This window comes from Caretta caretta, chromosome 9 (genome assembly GCF_965140235.1).
Source record: "Caretta caretta isolate rCarCar2 chromosome 9, rCarCar1.hap1, whole genome shotgun sequence".
Classification (NCBI taxonomy): Eukaryota; Metazoa; Chordata; order Testudines; family Cheloniidae; genus Caretta; species Caretta caretta.
Window position 1 is genome coordinate 99,438,075 of NC_134214.1, and position 20,980 is coordinate 99,459,054.

A 20,980-nucleotide genomic window follows, 5' to 3' on the forward strand; every position below is an offset into this window, starting at 1 on the left:
TCCATGTGTTGGCGGTGAGCGGCCGCTTGCACCGAATTAACTGTCTGCACGGGGCATTGTGGGGCGGCTTCAGAAAGGCAGCAACAGTTGATGTCAGCAACCCGGTGTCTACACGGGCACCGCCTCGACCTAACTACGTTGACCTAAGCGCCACGCCTCTCGTGGAGGCAGCGTTGTTAAGTCAGTGTCGTGGGTGAATTACGTCGGGGGGAGCTACATGTCAGTGTGGATGTTTACAGAGTTAGGTCAACATAAGCCTTACATCGACCTAACTGTAGTGTAGACCAGGCCTTAGCTGCAATTCGTGTGTATTTTAGTGCTGTTTTATCATCTCTGTCTGGGGAAGGAATATTTGGTAAACTGTGTTTGGATAGGAATACTGAGGGGTGGTAAATGTCTGGTGTGAAATCCTGTCCTCTGAAGCTACTTAATCAAATCACCTAGGTTTTCCAAGGATGTGGACAGCCTAAAACGCTGACGCAGGGCCGGGCCTCTCGCTCAGTCTCTGAAAATGGCTTCAGTGCTCGCTTTAGACCCTACAACCCGGAGGAGCGGCCAACTACCGCTGCTGGCACGAGTTTGGATAGACTGGTGAGTGCCTATTGGCCTGTCTCACTGATACTGAACAAGGGCTGTTCATAATAAACACATGGTGCTTTGTCGCCCTCCCAGCTAGCTTTGGCAAGCTTAAAAGGCAGGTTGTGTAGGTGAGAGGCTCAAGTAATTGGGGGCGTCTGTGCATGCCCCAGTCTGTATCTTTGCCAGTCCATAACCTGATGATCTTTTTAAAAGTAGTTGAGGAAACTTGCAACTTTCTTATACTCTTTAAAGGGTGTAATCTGCGTACAGCTCTAGACAGGAGCTAGCTCAGCGCTTGTATTTCAGGTAAGTGCCTCTGTTAGTGGTTTCACATATGAATAATGTCGTGTTTGAAAATCTTGTTTTTAATTTTGCATTTAAAAACTCCCTAGAGGCCACTGATTCTGATGAAACGCCATTGATTTGCACCAGCTCGGGATCTGGCCCAAACACGTCTCTTGTTTTACAAATCTATTTTCAGCTTTACTTTTGAGAAATAAATTTGGTTCACATTGATGTTCTATATTGTGCTTCCTTTTTAAAATAGGTTACTGATGTGAAAGAAAAACTGAAGCAAGCCAAAAAGTTTTGGTCATCTCTCCCTGGCAACATTTGTAATGACGAGAAGATGGCTGCTGGGCGTGTCATTGAGGATGAGTGTTGGAATGGAAGTGCCAAGAGCAGGTCTGGATAAGCTTAACTGAGCTAACTTCCTTCATGTCTGACCTTGTAATTCAGACCTTCAGAACCTGTCTGGTTGTGGGTTGGCTGATTATCTAGCTCAGGGTCTTATATGGTGCCTGTCGCCATAGTACTCTTGAATGTATTTATCTTCACAACTGCCTGTGAGGTAAGGTGGTAAAATGGTAACTGAGGCAGAGAATCTCTAAGGATAACGCTTGCAAAATTGCCTTAGCAGCTTAGTCCCACTGAAAGTCAATAATAGTTAAGCACCCTAGTTGCTTTAAAAAAAAATGTGTAGCTAAGTGACTTGCCCAGACTCACAGAAAGTCTGTGGCAGAGGTGGCAGTTGAACCCAGGTTTCTCAAGTCTTAGGGTAATGCCCTCCTCACAGGACCACCCTGCTTCTCATCTGGCTGACCTCTAGATTCCTGCTGTTCATACAGGCTCAGGGATGTAGGGTCTGTTCCAGGGATCATGGAGCACTTCTGGCAGGTAGGCCAGGGTGGGATTGCTGCTGAGAATCAACCCTGCCAGAAACCTGTGATGATGGTCAGCATGTTTTTCTTAAGTGACATGTCTCCTCTAGGGTTGGGAACCTACATGAAGGTTATTGTCGGAACAGAAATCAGAGGGAAGGAAAGAGACAAGTGAATTTGGTTGGCGTTGTCAGTGTTTTAGGTCTTACCTTATACTCCTGAGGTTAGCAAAAGAACCCGTTGAAATTCTTCACACAGTTTTTTTTAAATGGCCTCTCTTTTTGAAAAAAGAACTTTTGGGGGGAAATTATTCATGTGGTAGAAATGTTCTGTCTTTCCCCAAAACTTTTCCCCGTTTTTTTTAATTGACTTTTTATTTTTAATCCTGTGTCAAAGTTTTTTGTTCACCGAAACCCCAAGCAAAAGAAGGAAGTTTTTTTAAAAAGTGACAGGTTTCAGAGTAACAGCCGTGTTAGTCTGTATTCGCAAAAAGAAAAGGAGTACTTGTGGCTCCTTAGAGACTAACCAATTTATTTGAGCATAAGCTTTCGTGAGCTACAGCTCACTTCACAGATGAAGTGAGCTGTAGCTCACGAAAGCTTATGCTCAAATAAATTGGTTAGTCTCTAAGGTGCCACAAGTCCTCCTTTTTTTAAAAAGTGAGAAAAAGTTGCTTGAAGTTTTGTGGAAAATAGACCAATTTTGAACCTGTGAAATGAAAACAGCGTGGAAATTTTTGCAGAATGGTTATCGGGGTTTGTTTTGGTTTTTCCCCAACCAATGGGAGTTTTGCAATCGACTTCTATGAAAGCAGGAGCAGGCCCTTTATGCAGAATTTAAATTTCATGAACCTCTATAAAACTCAGCTTCCCTGCGTTTTGGGTTGTCTTCTCAATAAATAGTGCCAGTATCTGCCTCTGCTGGTAGCTTATCCCAGGCATTAGATCCCATTGATCTTCTACTCACTAGGGAAACCTTCTAACTGGTCACTGGTGAGTAGGCCAATGTAGCAGCTGAAAGAGGTGGAGTTTTTGCTGCATCAGCTGAGGTGGAGGGGGCATGTTGGGGAAGCGCTGGTCGTCCCAGCTAGGGAAAGTAGAGGATCCCTCCCCACCCTTTGTACCTCCTGCACTCTATACCCTTAATATGTGGATGTTTCAAATCCTGTCACTATCCTCCTATACTGCACTGCTCTGAAAAGATGAACGATCAATAAACTGTCACACCTAAATCTCCCTCCAAATTTTCTACAGAACATCTAACCACAACAATGATGTTAAACACTGAACATTAAGGCCCAAATTCAGGACAGCGCTTAAGAATACACTTAAAATCCATTCCAATTTAGAACAGCATTTAAGTACAGCGCTTAATTTTAGGCATGTGCTTAAGTCACATTGACTGGCATCGCATGCTCACAGCCTAGGCAATGGAACATTTGCTTTAGTGGGAGTTAAGCAAGTGCCTAAAGTTAAGCACATACTGCTGTTCTTGAATAAGGATGCTTTCCTGAATCAGGGTCTAACTTCTGATACTTACAAACATGAATTTTAAAGAATAAATAATCTTTAACAAAATTAGGTTAAAAAAGTTACTTTTCTCAAATTCTTCACTTTCGTTTTGATCTAAAGTAACCAGGGTTTGTATCTTCGCTGTACATCGTCGTGCTCTCAACCAGCATGTTCCCTCTAACCTCTTGTCAGACTGATTCTGGCCACCCCAGTGCTTGGGAAAGACTAATATAAATTCTTCTCCAATCTCGCCCTTTAAAACAAATAAGTAATATTGTTTCACAACATCTGATCTTACAAATCTGATTACATGTGTCATCTTTCTGCTAGAGTTGAGCAAATTGGATGTTCAGTCCCTCAGTCACTACATCTTCTGTCGATCTCCCCTATAAATCACTAATACATCCTTTGTTTATTGAGGAAACCGAAGTTGTAGCTTTCATATCCTGAGAAATAACATTCACGCCAGCAAATTCTGATCTCAGTTATGCTGGTGCAAATGCAGAGTAACACTGTTGCCTTTGATCCAGACTGACACTGAGCTCAAACTACACTGTGCTGACGTGTCATATAGCCATAAAGATGAAGGATCATGGAGATTCTCTTTATTGTCCAAAATGATGGTGAATCCTTTTCTGTCCTCACAAGCCATTTTACTTCAGGGGGCCTGGTATTTTTCTCTTTTTATACAGAAAGGAAAATCCTGTTTCTCAAAAATCCTGAGTGAAAACAGGCCTATATTCAAAGGGTGTAAGAGAACTCTCAGAACCTCTTAACACACCTTATAACACAATGTGCATCTTTATAATGGAAAGATTTCCTTTTTAGGTACGTCTTTGCAGTGACCGGAAATGGTTTAGCCAATCAGGTGAATAATCCTGAGGTAGAGGTTGACATTACAAAACCAGATATGGTGATTCGTCAGCAAATCATGGCCCTTCGGGTGATGACCAATAAAATGAAGAATGCTTACAACGGAAATGATGTTGACTTCCTTGATATAAGTAAGTGTGGGTTTTAACTGGGTTGGTTATACGGAGGGAGCTGGTAAAAGTTCAGGTACACTACTGAGCATCTAAGTGTACAGGGGCTGGAAATGAAGCCCACGTAATACCGTTTGGATCTGAACTTTCCTCGTGCTTAGAATTCACCCTTATCCGGGACAGCACTTAAGCACAGGCTTAACTTTTGGGGCGTGTTTAAGTTTCAGTGGCTGGAGTCCTGTGCTTAGATTCCATGGGCACTGGAGCATTTTACAGTTTAAGCAAATGCCTAAAATTAAACACCTGGGGGAAGGAGTCACTGGACTTGGTTTTTGTGCTCTTTGGGTTTGGTGTTCTGGTTCAGGGCCTTTGAAAGGAATACAAGCAAAATTTGTTGGTTTCTTGTAGGTGATGAAAGCAGCGGGGAAGGAAGTGGAAGTGGCTGTGAATTTCAGCAGTGTTCTCCCGAGTTTGAGTTCAATGTAACCGAAGTTACTGGGAAAACTAACAAGATTGATAAAAACACGAACACTTCTGCTGCTGCCAGTGTTGGTCTATCACAAGCAGCTTTGTTCTTTAGCATCTTATTCTTGGCCATGCAAAGACAATGGAGATAATTGTGCAACTTAGGCGGAAAAGACTTTATCATCAGAATTAAAAGGCACCTGTTTTCACTTTTATACCATCTAGTGACTTTGCTTTTTAAGTTAATGGACAACAGTGTACAGTTTTTACTATGTGGCCACTGGGTTTAAAGTATTGATCTTTCTTTTTTTCACTTGCTATTCTGGAAATAACGCTGACGTGGACTGTTAGTCTGTCCTGTTCACCAAGAATCCATGTTAACGGTGGCTAACAAAGTGTATATACAGACCTGTAGTTAGCTATGCATTTGTGTTATTATCACTTGCCTTTTTAAAAAAATTTATTTTACCACATTTCTTACAAGAAAAACAGGGTCCTATCTCGGCATGTAACAAGTATGTGTTTCTGAAATATGAAATATCTGTACAGAAGCAAGTTTTATTTATCATGTTATGTTACGGGGGAAAAAATAATAACCCAACAAGCAAAAGAGATGTTTCATGTAATTAACTTCCCATTTATTCATGTTACATTAGTTGCCTTATCTGGAGAGAAGTGGAGGTAATTTGTCTTTATTCAATAGAACAGAATGTGAAGGCATAATTGGTCTATAAGCCATATGCCCCATTTGCATAAAGCATTAATACCAGGAGCAGGCTATACTTCCTTTACAGGAAGTTTGGTTAAATTAGAAGAGACTACAGAGAATTCCAGTTTCGCGTAAGCTAAGAAGAGCTGTCAGTTGTTCCTCAAGACCCTGGTGATTAGCTATAAACCCCGTACACCAATTCTACACCTACACACACCCACACACACTCTTCAGCAGGTAGTGTTCAGTCGGATGCAACTCACATTGTTGCTGATGCCAATGCCAACATGTGTTCTGACTGCAAATTTGTTTAGTTGAATGTTGATCATGTTTAGGGATCTTTTTTATATAAGATGCTTTTATATGAGAGTTTGTTTCCCTCTGATCAGACGGTCAAGGGTTAAGACTGGCCAAGTAGCATGGCAGCAGCACATTGCATCCGACAGACCTGAGTTTAAGAATGGGCTTGGGTGGGTGGGCTTGACCGATTCCACCTGATAGGAGAGTCCCATGCAGTCACTTCAGAGGATTGGTAGAGACCACACAGTTCTACTGGCCAAGGCACCAAGTGACCATAGTGTTGGCTATGCAGGAAGTCCCGCCTTTCCACGTTCCCAGCTGGAACGGTTTTGTGGTAAGTGACAAGTCATAAATAAAAGAAATATATATTTTTAAAAGGAATGAAATCACTTTAAAAGAGTTACTAAAAGTCTGCAGAAAGACTAAAAATTATTCTGCAAATCTCTTCCTGCTTTTGGACAGCCATTAGAATCTGGCTGGATGCTTCCAGCCATGAGAACAATCTACAGAGAGAGGGTTTTGTTATATTCCAGCCTTGTGTTGCAAGGATAATTTTCTATTTTTATATTGAAACATTAACTACTTGTTAGCTCAGGGTCAGCATTTTATTCAACTTTATTTTCACACCAAATTTCTGCAATACTATAAAGATCGAATATTCGTGGCTGATATGAACAATCCTGGAGGCTTAATTTTACTAGAAGTAGCCAGTTATTTATTAAAACATGATGTTAGTAGAATATTCATATTCTGGCTATATTTTTTCTTTGGAAAACAAATCACGGAAGCATAAAATTGAAAAGGTTATAAATTTATGTGTGGGAAAAAATGAATTGTAAATAGCTAAGTTGCCTTGTGAGGAATTGGAAAATGTGCTGATACTTAGAAACTACCTCAGTTCTGAGGAATTTCCTTCCTAGCTTTGAGTGCTATTACATTTACTTGGTAGAAATGAATCTGGTCTCCAATATGTAGCTAAAAGAGTTATCCCCATAGACCTCGTTAGATTGTTTTTAATTTAGAGCATTGAACGAAGGCCAGCTGTTTTCTTTCAGCTAAGTTCCCGAACAAAGAGAATTTCTGAATTAAATATTGCTGATGGTTTCCATGACTTTTACTGATTTGTTTGGTTTCATGGCATTTTTTCTGTTGCCCTTTAATTATTTAAACGGTCATATTCATTTGAATTTTAATTCTGAAATAAACAAACCTTAGATACACTACCATTGTAAATCTATCACAGTAAGGTCTGACTGGATAACCCTTCTGGCTTATACCCAGTTGGCAGATCAGAAAATTAAACTAAGAAAAAAATTAAATTATTTCAGAGAATGAGATGGAACAAAAGCCCTTGTATTCAGAACAGCTGACTTTTCCAAGATCTCCGTTTTTGGCATATAAGTGTTCAGATGTAAGAAAGTTACTTGTAAATTCTCCTGCTTTTGAACAGTCTGCCCACTATGTACCTAACCAAAAAAAAATGTTTCTGAATTGATATTTATCATTTTACAACTAATTGCTTACTAATTATTATTCATTAGTTTTGTAAAAGCGAACAATGCAAAGAACTGACACGAGTTTTAAACTTGTCTAGTGATAGATTTTGTTAATAACAAACCTCCACTATATAAAAGGACAAATTGTCATCTGGAGCCTCGGAAACCAGAGTAAACGTAAATGTAGAACGATAGAAAGTTGTGTTTCTGCTTTGATTTTGTGTTGCGTGTGGAATCGGTTTACAGCCCTAGGTACAAATTCAGTAGGCCTCTTAATGGGTGGATGTACTGATTGAGACACGGCTAGCCGCTGAAGACACTTGTTTTACATTTGACCCAATTATTTTTATGTAAACATTAGGGCCTTTACTACATAACTTGAGTTTTTAAAAATAAATTCTTACCTCCACAATCATCAACTTCAAATTTTAACCCTTGGAACAACTTACCTAGATATGTGGTAGATTCTCAATCACTTGAAGTGTTTGAATCACGATTATATAATTCTGTAAAAGGTCTGCTCTAGCTCAAACCGAAATTAGGGCTTGATGCTGAAATTGGTGGGTGAGGTTCTGTGACGTGTTATGCAGGAGGTTAGACGAGACGATCGTAATAATCCCTTCTGGCCTTAAGATGTTTGAGAAATGAAAAAGTGACACTGTGTAATGGCATTCTTTTGAATGAAACATCCATTCAGAACCCTCTTTGTTTCTCCTGGCTTTTAAGGTGGCTTCCATCTATACATTTATTAAAGTAATATGGAAAAAGACAAAATCACTGGCTAATCTGAGAACAATCAGTTTATCATTTTGTCATACCTCTCATATCATTTATCATACCTCTCTTCTTTGATAAAGTGGCCACAAGGTTTGTTGCAGTTTATACCTCTTCTGGTGCTCCAGAATCAAAGCTCCCTTCTGGTGCTCCAGAATCAAAGCTCTCTTTTAAAAACTAAACATTCTAGCTTTCATGGTTGCAAAGAAAACCTGAAAATTGTAAACGTGAGTGCAAACTAATACAATGTGTGCCCTTCTGAGTTTGCAGATGACCTGGAACAATACCTCTGAGAGGTGTGAACTGCCCCTAGTTGTCTTGATAGCTTGTTAACTCTGAAACCTGAAGATGCCATATTTAATGTCAGCATTTTCTGAAATGATTGTTTTAGCAGGAACATGGGAATTCCTATATCGGATAAGACCAGTGATTAATGGACTCAGATACCCTGACAGTGGCCACTACCCGAAGTTTGCAGAACAAGGTGCAAAAAAACCTTGCAATTTAGTTGAATATTTATAACCTGTCCCAAACTGCCTCATGTGTCCACTACCCAGCTACCAAAGCTGTCAGCTTTCTGCTTGACCACTTCTACGGCCATGCGTTGTCGATTAAAAAAAGATCTCTGGGACATGGAAAATTCCGTGTGTTGGCAATGTAAATAAACTAAATGTTGGCCAAATAAATAACACAGGGGCTATTGTCCTGGTGTATTATTCATATTCAGAGTTCAGGAAAATCCTGGATTTTTAAATCTAAAGGAAATGGTCATGGAGTTCTGGTCTGGTGCAGTGGCTGTTACCGAAAGTCCTAGCAGCTGTCATTTGAGTCCAGGTGCTGCAGAGAGCGCTGACCTCTAAGGGAATGTGAGTAGCAGGCTGTTTCATTACCGATGTGAATTTGTCATCTTTAGCTTTTACTAGGCTGTCTCCATCACGCGGCTTTTAGCGACACAGCTGTGACAGTGCAGCCGTGCTGCTAACCGGGGCACCGCGTAGCTGCTGCTAGTCGTCCGGAGAGAGCTCTCCCGCCAGCAAACAACGTCCACCCCCAACGAGCGGCGTTTGCGTTATTGACAGGAGAGCGCTCCTGCCGACAAAGCGCTGTTCACACCGGCGCTTGTCATCGGCAACGCTTCCGTCTTTTGGGCGGGTCGCGTGTGTGTGTTTTTAACGCCTCTGAAAGAGAACAGTTTTGTCAGTCAGTTGCCAATGTAGATAAAGCCTTATGCTGTCCTCCTTGGGTGAGATCCAGTCCGGATGGAAGGTAAAGATGTAATGAGTTAAAGGTGACTGCAGTGGCATGTCCTGCAGTTGGTAGTTGCAGCCCTGAAGCCTAATAAACAGAGGCCTACCAAATCCACGGCCGTGAAGAACACATCAGGGGCCATGACATTTCGTTTCCCCATAAAATCCGGTCTTTTGTGTACTTTTCCCTGGCGGCTGCTGGTCAGGTGCCCAGCCCTGAAGCCGGCAGCAGCGCAGAAGTCAAAGCCAGACCATGACCCCCTTATTTCTGCACCGCTGCTGGCCAGCAGCCCCGGCGCTTCCTGCAGGGGGGAGGTTTCTGGAGGTGGGTCTGACCCAGCGCTGGGAGCAGCCCCTGCAGGGGAAGAGGAAGTCCCATCTCTCCCCAGCCTGGCCAGGAGCCCAACCTACGGTAGGAGCCCCCAGCCCTGCCCCTCCCCAACTCCGGGCCCAGCGTCAAAGGGGCCTTGGGCTGTGGGGGGGAATGACCACAGAAATCTCTTCCCCCCCCCCCCCCCCGCCCCCAAACCATGGCACCCTGGACAGTCATCCACGTCGCCTACCCCGCAAAAGTAAGGCCCCCCCCCGCATACCATGCCACCCTCAGCTCTGCGTCGCTGGGGGGCGTTACGACCTTCAGAGCTGGCTGCCTGGTCAGCAGCAGCTGCTCTGCTCTGGTCCACCTAGCTCTGAGGGTCGCACTGTTGCCAGCAGCGCAGAAGTGAGGTTGGCAATAACGCAAGGCCCCTACAATAGCCTTGCGACACCCCTTACCCCCTCCCCCATAACCCCCTGTGGGTTGGGCCCCACACAGCTACAACACCCTGAAATTTCATGTTTATCTGAAACTGTGAAATTTACGATTTTTAAAATCCTGTGACCATGAAATTGACCATGAATTTGGTAGGGCCCTACTAATAAAACTACTGCATTTTCCATTATTTTAAGGCTACCCGTTAGCCACTTAAATGCCACGTTTGTGTGCTTTTTTGTTACATACTTACATGTGCAGCTGCCTTTGGAAATTCATGTTCTGTAGAATCTGAGCATTCACATATCCACCTCCAGGGGTGGGCAAAAGTCACTTGTATCCAGTTGCAATTTGTTTTATGGTGTTTTATTTTATACATGGCAGGATCACATTAAGCTGTCCCAGCGGATAGTCAGAGTATTACAAAGCGTGCCCAAAGTCTAACTTTCAGGTGTGAACTAACGTGTTCTGACTGCTTGTCCGTCTGCATGTAATTGTATAGGCTGCTATACTGTGCTCATTTCATGGTCTAACCAAGGAACACAGCAGACAAGAGGGCCTACCCATGGTGATCTTCTCTGCCCCAGGTGTCTCTGAGAGATGTCCAAAAATTTTCTAGGAGGAAAGCTGTGTCAAAAAGGTGAGTCTTGCAATGTGTGCTAATGTTGGTGCCTTTTCGCAGGGCAGTTTTAAAGTCCTGGATCAGTCACCAAGAATTCTATTCTGTGTGGGTTCTTATACCTCCCTCATTCTATACAGATTCTTATACCCTAATCAGCACCCTAATATTGAAGTGCTTGAGATGTGATTTGCTTTCCCAAGGATACAGAAGCAATCACCCAGAAATAGAGGATTAGGATTCAGAACCTGCAGATTCCTAAGCCTGGGTTCAGTCCTCTGGATCTCAGCCACCCTAGGAAAGGGAGAGAGAGACAATTTTGTCGTTTCCATCAGCTGTCAAGCGGGTGAGAGACTTGTGGTTATTAACGAGCCACAGTGTTCTTTGTAAGCATGGCTCCATGAAAAACAGGGAATTTTGCAAAAATGTCCATTTCCCCCCATCAAAATGTTGGCAACTTTGACCAGCTGTATCCATAAATCTCCCCGAGTCCTGCCCAAACTCAAGTAATTCTCCTCACTCCAAAAACCGTTCTTACTGTTTCAGGATAGTGTGGTATTTTTCACTTCCTGCCCTAAACTGTTGTGTTAGTGTTGCCCTGCACTGTTGAATCTCTGCTATGTCCTACCCCCGCAGTGATTGCACTTCAGTGGCTTGAAGCGATCCTTGTATATGATTTGTGAATCATTTTGAGATGACATCAGTGGGGGCTACATAAATATAAGGCAATGGTGGCAATGATTTTCATGTCATGTCTTTGTTTGATTTGGGTGATGCTCTGCATCACTGTTCAGGGAACAGTTCTGTTTCAAAGCTGCAATTTCAATGCAGCATATTTAACACATTTCTCTGGCATAGATGGTTGAAAGATGTGTAACTTGCAGAGGCAAATGTAACTCTTTACGGGCATGCTTTAATGTTTGGTCACCTGTGCTTAAACCACTGAAAAGGATTAAATCGATCAAGACTCCTTTTTATATTTACTGATGCAAAAGCAGAGCAAGAGCCATTTAAAGGAAGAGAGGTCTGGCCATTGGCCTGTTTCCCTGCTCACCATTCTCTTAAGAGATGGGATGGAGCATAGAATTCCTGCCCAGCAGTCCCCCTTGAAGAGGGAGAGCAACCAGATGATGAGCTCCAAAGGCCAAGGAAGTGCAACTGAGGCCAGAATGTAGCAGGAGTTGGGGATACCACGGCTCTCATGAAATTAAAAACAAACCTGGAGGTTGTGTGGGCTGGTTGAGAGCAGGGTATTCAGTAACTTCCTGCTTGTTTCAAATTCCTCCCTGTCAGGTTGTCTAAAGGTATTGGACATCAAGTCCTGATTCAGTGCAGGTGGATTGAAAGCAGGGTCAAAATGGTTCCTGCAGTGCAAGCAGGCATGCTCCTGTTCAGAGGAGACAGCAGTCAACTCTAGACTCTCCTAAATCCAGCTCTTTTCCTTTCCCCAACCCCCTCCTCCCTAAAAAGGGCAAAGACACCCTGCCCTGAGTGGTGAGGAATTGATTCCCATAAGGAGCTCTTTCTTCCCTCTTTCTGCTTTGCACCCCAGCCTGCTCTTCCTTTAGAGCTCTCTCCCGCATAGCAGGTCAGTCACTGCACTGTCATTCCTTTGTGTTTGGTTGCTGCTCTTTTCAGTCTCTTCATCCCCCAGACTGTTCTTTGCAATGGGTCCTCAATTAAAGACCTTCATGTTTTCATTCCCTGTGTCTCCAACTTTAACTGTTTGGGATGAAATTTTCCATGCAAGGTGTCTGCTTCAGGTTGATTTATTTTTTTTCCAGCCAAAATGATTTAGCCATTTCTGAGAATGAGATTAGGGAGAAAATACCTTGTTTAACCCATGTTAAAAATAAAATAAAATAAAATAAAAAATCTTACAATCATTTCTTTGAGACACTCCAGTACCTCCTTACTTTGGAACAGGGGCTTGAAATTTGGCTGAAGGGTTGCCTTTGTGTTCCTGTGATAAAATGCCCAAATTTGGCCAAGTTGTCCACCTCTGGGGGAAATACTTCAGAATGGGATATGGACGAAATAACATCTTGAGGTCCCTTCCGGGCCTACATTTTGTGATATCAAAACATGTTCTGTTACAGTGTTTGTTGTGGCATGTTGGCAGACTTCAAAAACATTAAACTACGGTGCTTACTGAGAATATAGTTCATAATGGGGTGATAGAACACTGAATTGCATGTGATTCTGAACGATTGTGGATTATATTCTCTTGATATGCAAGCGTAACCTCGATAGGGTTAGTCAGTATGTGGAGTGTTGTATTCAGGCCAGAGGCCAAGGAGATAAGGAAGTATTAAAAACATGCATTGTCTTGGGATAGACCTTTTGTATTCTAGTTCAGTGATACTCGGACCTCAGTGGTTTAGGAGCCAAATTAGAAATCAGCATTACCCCAAAGTAGTGTGAATTCATTGTTGAATTTTCTCTCTCTCTCTCTCTCTCATTCTCACAGCAAAATGACTGCTCAAGTATTGTTTTATCAATTACAATTTGTTAATAGAGTAAAAGCATCCGGATTGCTTAATAACTTAGGCTGGTTAATAAAATCACAGCGTTTTAATACCATGTGCTGCAAAGAGCTGCAGGAGACGCATTAAAGAGCTGCTTGCGGCTTGAGAGCCTCAATCTAAGTATCACTCCTCTTGTTAGCTAAAAGCTTTACTATTAAAAAAAAATTGATGCATTAAATGCCCTGGGCATTACATACAGCAAAACTCTGATGCTAGACATTCTGTTGAAAGCGATAACGTTGACACACAAGCTATATACCTTTTCTTTAAATGCCAAGATATAATAATCTCCCCATGGGCAGACCGATTTAATGTTTCCAGCAGATGGAAGGATCCAAGTGCTCCAGCGTGTACAGAGCAGATAAACAGGAGTTTTCCTTCAGCAGAACCGGGAAGACATTATGTATACAAACAGGAAAAGATGACAGCTATGTAAGAATTAGGGAGTACTATGCTTGCTCCCTACACAGGTTAGGCAGCAGAAGCTATCTGGTCAGAGGAGTACAATTAGTCCTGTGCTGACATGCTGGATCATACTGTTTGGGGAACAAAGACCTTGCAGTAAGTCCATAAGACAGTGGATGGTGGCCAAGACAGCACTATGACCCAGCCAGGCTAAGTACATAGCTGGTATCATTCGTTTATGCTGCACTATGCTCATGGGTAGACAGAGGCTCATTCCGCCTTTCTGACTGCTTTGAGGCAAAAGTGAAAATGTGTTTGTGCAAGGAGGGCAGACATTACTGGAAACAAGTGGCCATTTTCTTCACTACCTTAGGTCCGCACTACCTCAGAACTGTGGTATGTTGCCTCAGGTGAATGTTGACTTGCTGGAGTTTGGGACTGAAGGCTGGGACTCCTGGGTTCTGCTGCTGTTTTCCTGTGTGAGACCTTGGGAAAGTGATTCCACTGCTCTGTGCCTCAGTTTACACTTTTGTAAAATAAGACCAATACTGACATCAGCGGTGCATTGAGACTTGGGAAGAAATCCTGGCTCCATTGAAGTCAATGGGAGCTTTGCCATTGACTTAATTGGGGCTAGGATTATTTCACCCGGTAGTGTTTTTTAAAGTGCTTGGAGTTCTTCAGATAAGTGTTCACTGAAGTGTAAAATATTCTCATGGTACAAACTTGGGGGTATTTTCCTCACAGTTTGTATAGATTGTAAGCATTTTGCAAGCATTAAGAATATAATCAGGTTTGTATCAACAACTAAAGGGGCTGAATCCGGAACTGTGGTTCACTTAACTGTGTGCATGGCAATATAAAAGGTCTCTTTCATTAAGAATAGGACTGGTGACTTCCTGGCCTAACCGGTGCTGCTTTCATTTAATACAGATATGAGAGAGAAACACGCTTCAGCATAAGTTTGCCCCTCGCCCTAAAATCCAGTGCAAAAAGGTAACCTTGGATGATGGGTGTTACTAGCTGTAGGAATCTGTTAGGTAGATAAACAATGCATCCACTGTTTTCCTCACCTTCCTAACTCCTGTGCTCCTCTTGCATCTTCTAGTAGCTTGTCTTCAATGGGGCAAGTGGTTGGGTGTAAAGCTATGCACATGGGTAAGTGGCCTGCAGCACCTCGAGGTCCCAGTCGAGACTGGAGAGCTCATTTAGTAAAGTACTGTGCAAACACCTGGTAAGAGACCGTTCCTGCCTGGAACAGCTTTCTGTCTAAACAGACAGGAGAGAGACAGGTTGGAAGTGACTTGTCCAAGGACACATTTGCTCTGTGCACTACAGCACACTGCCTTTCACTACCACCACCTTCTTCTCAGTCCATTCAGTGGAAATGTACCTTGAAAGAAATATGCAAGTATTTATTTGGTGTGAGTAACTCCTCTGCTGAGACGGGCTGGCTTGACCTCCTTTCGGAGCCCATAAAGGTTTCGCCTTGCTTTGCCACAGAAGCCTGATGTGACTGAACAATCCGCGGAGTGATCAGCTGCTGTTGGCTAAGAGTCCAGCTGACCGACCTGCAGTCTATACATTAAAAAATGTAATATTCTTTTCAGCTAAATACTGTTGCTCTTAGGTCAACTTTCTAAAAGGCTCAATAGGTTATACTCTTAGATGGGCTAAGTGAAGTTGATACAATTGCATGCTGTAGTTTTCATACATTGAGAGTTGAAGTAAAGAAACCAAAAAATAAGGACCAGGAAGGGAAAAGACACAGAGAATCCTGTTCTTTGTCCAGTCTTTAATCTCACTGTGTGACCATCCTCGCTCGCTGTGCTCTACCCATGGCATGGATCCAAAGACAATGTCATTTTAAACCAACCAAAACTGAAATCCTGACTGGTATCTCCTGACTTCCCAGCATGAGAGAAAGCTGAGAGAGATGCAAGGAAGCAGAAAGTAAAGGCCGCGTGGGCGGTTCTCTCTAGCCCACTTATGCATGCTGTGTTGGAGGCACATGGCTTTAAAGGACCAAAGCCTCCCTGTTCTGTGACTGGATGTTGGCAAATTTTGCTGAGCTCATTTATTTTCCATTGCAGCAGCAGGCTTTCTTCGAGCATTGCCAATCTACTAGTGAGTTTTGCAGTAATGCCCCATAGAAGCATCATCCATTTTATTTCATGTTCCCTTAACTGGGTGCTGACCTTGTAAATAAAACAAATGTTATCGCTACAATCCTTTTTGGACGATGCTTTTTGTTTCAAGGGCATTTGCTCTTGGCATGTTTCCCAAAAACACATTACTGACACGTGCCCATTCCGAGCAGGTCTGACAATCATCATCCAAAGTGGGAGAGCCATTGAATCACAATTTGGATTTTAAGAATAAACAGGGGGGTCTGCGCCATGGGGGTATAAACCTGGGTGTCCATGAAAGGTTTCTGGCTGCATCAGATGACTATGCAAGGAACTGAAGTGGATTTGAGGCAGCCTGTCATAACAAATATTCACGCAAATGTCACCACCAGGATTAACTTTGCTAACAGATTTTGAATGCTATTTCCCCCCCTTTAAATCATTAACAAACATTAAGCAATAGAAGCTAAAAAGCTATGCTTTGGTCTGGCACAGGAATCACTGGCGGAGAATCTATGGCCTGTGTTTTGCAGGAAGTAAGACCGATGACCATAATGATCCCTTCTTGCCTTAAACATTGTGAAGATTTAAGTACCTTCAAACCCAGCTGTCCAAAGAACGAATTAAACATGACGTGGTGGGATTAATTTCCGGTGCTCCTAAGAAGATGGGTATTTCATTATCCATAAGCCAACAAACCCCATTGGCACGGCTAGGGTTGTGTTCCGTGGGCATTCTGGCTGAGTAAGCCTGAAACCTGCACGCGGGCCTTGTTAATTTTTTCCTTTCCTACTGATTTCTCCAAAAGCTTTTATTTTCCTAGGGATGAATGAGAGTGACAGCACTTGATTCTTTGGGGCCCAGAGCAGATAGGTGATGATAGGGAATCTCCTGCTTACTAACCACAAGAAAGCTTCTTTTTGCGAATACAGACTAACACGGCTGTTCCTCTGAAACCGTTCAAAGACAGGCATTCTTCTCTGTATTATTGATGTGCTCATCTTAATATTTCTGCCGGTCCTTGTTCTTTTATCTTGGGTTAGAGATTTTGGAGTCTGTAAAACATGCTGCAAAAGTCAGACTACAGAACATCAGCAGAACTCTTTGGGCCAAGCACTATCTTCAGCTACCCTGGCTGGCTACACTTGGCTTCAGTTAGATGCCCTCTTGACTCACCCGTTCTCTTCCTCGTCCTTTCCCTGCCTGGGTTTCTTTCTTTTTTCTTATTTCTTTTTTTTTTTTGGGTGGTGGTGGGGAATATTGACACTAAATAAATTTCCATCTATTTTCAAAGTCATGACAAACCAAATGAACTGACCCCAACTCCCTGCTCTAACTGAATCCAGGCCGTGTTAACTGAATTGCACCTTCGTGGACTCTCTTCCCCTTTAGTCAGTTTAATGTCACTTTTGCTGCTGCAATAAAGGAAGTCTGGAGGCTTTGGGAGCAGTATTGCAAGCCTGAGAAATCCTACTAAAGACACAAGCTGTTGGGTAACACCATGGACTTCAGTGAGAAGGCACTGATGCGGGGGGGGAACATGACTAGGCCTTTTTCCTGCAGAGTTGGCCTCATGTGGACATGGGTGTTAAGTGAATGCAGTTAAGACCAATAGGATGTATCTTGGGATCTCCATAATGAGAGTAAAAAGTGATGCTCCTGCTGAGAGTGTAGGTGAGTGAAGACAAGAAGAGCGGAAACCTCTTGTAGCTCCCCAAGCAAATAACTGCAACAGTTGCTCTCCTGTTAAAATATAACCTTGATGGTGCACTCATCTGTTGAGTGAGGACAACGTTCTAGTTAAGCCTCTAATTTGCGGCAGTAGTTTCATTTCTGTCCTCTTCCAAGCCAGGCAATATTTGCATAACACGTCTGAGTGTTTTTATGAGAACACATCAGTTTAAATAGGTTTTCTTCTTTCAAAATTAGTGGCAGACTTTGGCCATCCAGGTTGCGGTTTAACTGCACCAGATGTCAAGTGCTGCTCAGCCAAGATCAGTGAGTAATCCAAAGGAAATATGATTAATTTCAAAGGAATGTGGTCAATATTTTAGTGTTTTTGGAACTTTTAATGTACTGAATATGTAGTGCTCCAGCTTGGCTTATTAACTTTAGCTTTTGAAGCAGTGATTTCATTAGTCTATTAAAATTATTAGTTTTAATTTATTTTAAATTATGGGCCCTGGAACAATATTAGTTGTTTAAATGTTCTAAAACACTGCACCGTGGCAGGAGCTGTTAGTTTAGGGCCTGATCCTGCCAATTTAGGTTCATCCAATTCCTGCTTAGGGACTGATCCAACTCCAATTAAAGTAAATGGAATGACACTTACTGATTTCAATTGAGCCTTTATCATGGCCCGTTTCATGTAGCTTCAGTACAGGGCTTAAATGAAGCACTTGTGTAATTCCTTCATGCTGGGGTGAATTTAACCCTTCATGAGCACATTGGTAGCCAAAGTAAAATATCTGCTCTGTTCCATCCCCAAATTAATAAATCATGCTACAATGACCGTACCCAAATTTCCACCCTAATACTCCCGCTCTGTTACGCTTGTTGATTTCAGCAGAGTCACGGCAGGGAAAGGTGTAACACAGTTCAGATTCAGGCCCATTCATTAAAACCCATTTCTGTAGGAAAGTGAGACTAATGTCTAGATACATTAAAAATTGCATCAGCTTCCTATAGTTATGAAATAGCTAAAAAGTGCTGGTAACCATTTGAGCCATACTGGAGAACTGGACACGGTTTGTGGAAATGTTTTTTTTATGATGATGATAATGTCATTTTAAAACAACCAGCAAAAAAATAATTATTTTTAAAGTGAGTCAAAAAATGACTTATCAAAATATTTCAAAGCTGGGTCCATCCTGCAGAGGTCAAAAATGAACCCATTTTCTGGTTTTTGCACAACAAAATAAAACTGTAATATTTTTATCAAGATATTTAAATCAAAATGTCCATTTACATTTAAGTTGCTATTGAAATAGTTTGATTGCAAAACCCACACTTACTAAAAACTGAGATATTTGGTAAAAGAGAGTAATTTGTATTTATTTATTTTGCAAAATTTAGTTTTGTAAGGACTTTTCCAGTTTTGGTAGAAGAAAAGCCATTTTTTTTGTGTGAAAATTACCATTTTGTTGAAAATAAATTCTGTTGGAAAAATATTTAGAAGGGAAAATTTTTACCCTCTCTAGTCACACTGCAGGGACTGATGCCTAGGTGTTCAGAGCAGAGGAAGGCTAGCAGCCAATCAAATTGAACCTTAGAAAAGGCCTACATTTCAGAAGATTCATTTGGGAAAGCCAGGCATTCCCCTTCCTCCCAAGAAATCCAGGATTTTCCTGGTAAGCCAGGATGTACTTTCTCTAGGAGTAGAGTTAAGGCCAGGCTGTGTGTGGAAAAAGGCTTCTGTTGAGGTAAAAAACCATCCAATTGATGTAACATTTATTGCATATTTAATAGAAGGGGTGTCCTTTCAAATAAATCTAGCATCTGTCTTCATGCAACAGGCTTATTCACCAAATCCTCCAGCTGATCAGCGATGGCCCAGATAGGGTCGACATTTTACATGGCACCTTTCAAAACTGTTGTTTGTTCAGCTGCAGACTCAGGATCGGGGCACACCCAGAAGGATATTTCTACTGGCAGAAGAGCTAGGAACATAATTTCTTGTGAAAAGGAACAATTCTGCAGGAATCTGAGGCGAGGTCTTGAACATGTGTTAGGTGCAGGAGCTCTATGCAGGTTGGTTTGTTTGCCACTGGCAAACAACCATCAGTGAGAGCAGGTGCCCTCCCCCCCATGGAGTTGTGAACACCCTGGGGTTCCACATTTGATTTCTTATGGGCCTGTCACTCCTTTAATAATTTGCTGTTTCCCCAGATGTGCACTAGGTGGCATTGCCAACTTAGTTAAAGAGAAAACAAGATTGTGTCACATCAGACCTTGACCAGAAGCTGAAAACTGCTGCTGTCTCAAAAGGCCTTTCCAAACCAGGAGCTAGAAGCACAAGCAGTTAGGGGCTTTGTGACAGGCTGAATGCTGGAGCCTTTAAACTCTCTGAAATCCTCTCGTGGAATATCTTCCTGAATAACCTTTTACAAGCATAAAAAAAGGATAATTACTCAGGGCCAAAGTCTTAAACGCTGAATGCTCCATCTCTGATAGTGTTTCTGGGGTTTTTTAAAACCTCCTTTCACTGGAGAGAATTCTAAGACAGGTGATGTATTAAACACAGCAAGCACCATGCCTTGCAATGATGCAGGTTTGCTGGCAGAGCACAGATGTGCGTGAATTCCCAAGCTGCTACTTCGATAGACTAAATAAATAAATTAAGCAATAGTTACAAATAAGTAAGTACAAACACGTAGCAGGAGACAGTCCGTGCCCAGAAGAGCTTACACTTGCAGAGACAAGCCAGACAAAGGACGTGGGGAGGCAGAGTAAGTATTATCCCCATTTTAAGAGATGGGAACTGAGGCACAGAGGGGAAGTGCCTCAGCCAAAGTCACACAAGCAGTCCGTGAGACCCAGGACAAACCATTTTCTTTCTCTCTCTCTTCTCCTCTTCTCGCTCCACCACCGCCCTCCTGTGAGAGAGATTTATACCAACCTCTACTTTCTCATAGTGTCCACATATGTCATGGCTACAATGTGTGCGCGCCCCAGCAGTCAATGACCAGACACCAGGGGATGGTGGAAAGTGGTGGGGGGAGGAGGGTCTATTTGGGTTCACCAAGCAAGTTTTAAAAACAAGGTTAGGAAAAACATGGGCTGGACATACACAGTGATTGCAACACCGGAGAAATGAGGAAACATGGTTGTCATAACCCTCAGCTACTGTGGTGGATGGCTGAATGTCCGTGAGTACATTTTTATCAATATAGAAATCAGGGAAGCGGGGCTCTTCTTGAGCCTTGGCTCACCATTCGGATTCTGAGCCTCTTGGTAACTTCAGAATCAACGTTCTCTCATGCTCCTGTGCCTCCCAGATCCATTTGTGTAGTGGGAAACAAGGGGCTAAAATCCTGGAAGGAAAAGCTTTCCTTGGGTAGGATTTGTCATTCAATAGTGCAGAACCCCTGGTGAAATTCCCCCTGAGGGTCTCTTCTCCTGAGCGTCAGCCCAATTTCAGAGATCCAAGAGGCTGAATAACATCTAAATGTTTGGGTGTTTATCAGAAACCCAAACCTCTGTCATGAATAGAGGTTGGTTGGTTAGAAGCTTAAATACAGATGTGTGGTTTTATGAATTTCGGCACTTGACACTGGAATCTAAGCAAGAATTCAGCTTTTGAGATCTCCAGGCCCTTTTTTGGA

The 20,980-nt window shown here is 42.5% G+C and overlaps 1 protein-coding gene across 1 annotated transcript in view; it reads left to right on the forward strand.

The window, feature by feature from the left end:
* Nucleotides 1-7,401, forward strand: part of GPC4 (glypican 4) — a 112,718-nt gene extending 105,317 nt beyond the window's left edge. The window contains exons 6-9 of the mRNA XM_048863255.2: nt 445-591; nt 1,127-1,263; nt 4,079-4,254; nt 4,642-7,401. Of these exons, the coding sequence (XP_048719212.1) occupies nt 445-591; nt 1,127-1,263; nt 4,079-4,254; nt 4,642-4,850 (669 nt within the window). The 3' untranslated portion in view covers nt 4,851-7,401. The remainder of the gene's footprint in view (nt 1-444; nt 592-1,126; nt 1,264-4,078; nt 4,255-4,641) is intronic.
* Nucleotides 7,402-20,980: the final 13,579 nt, after the last annotated feature.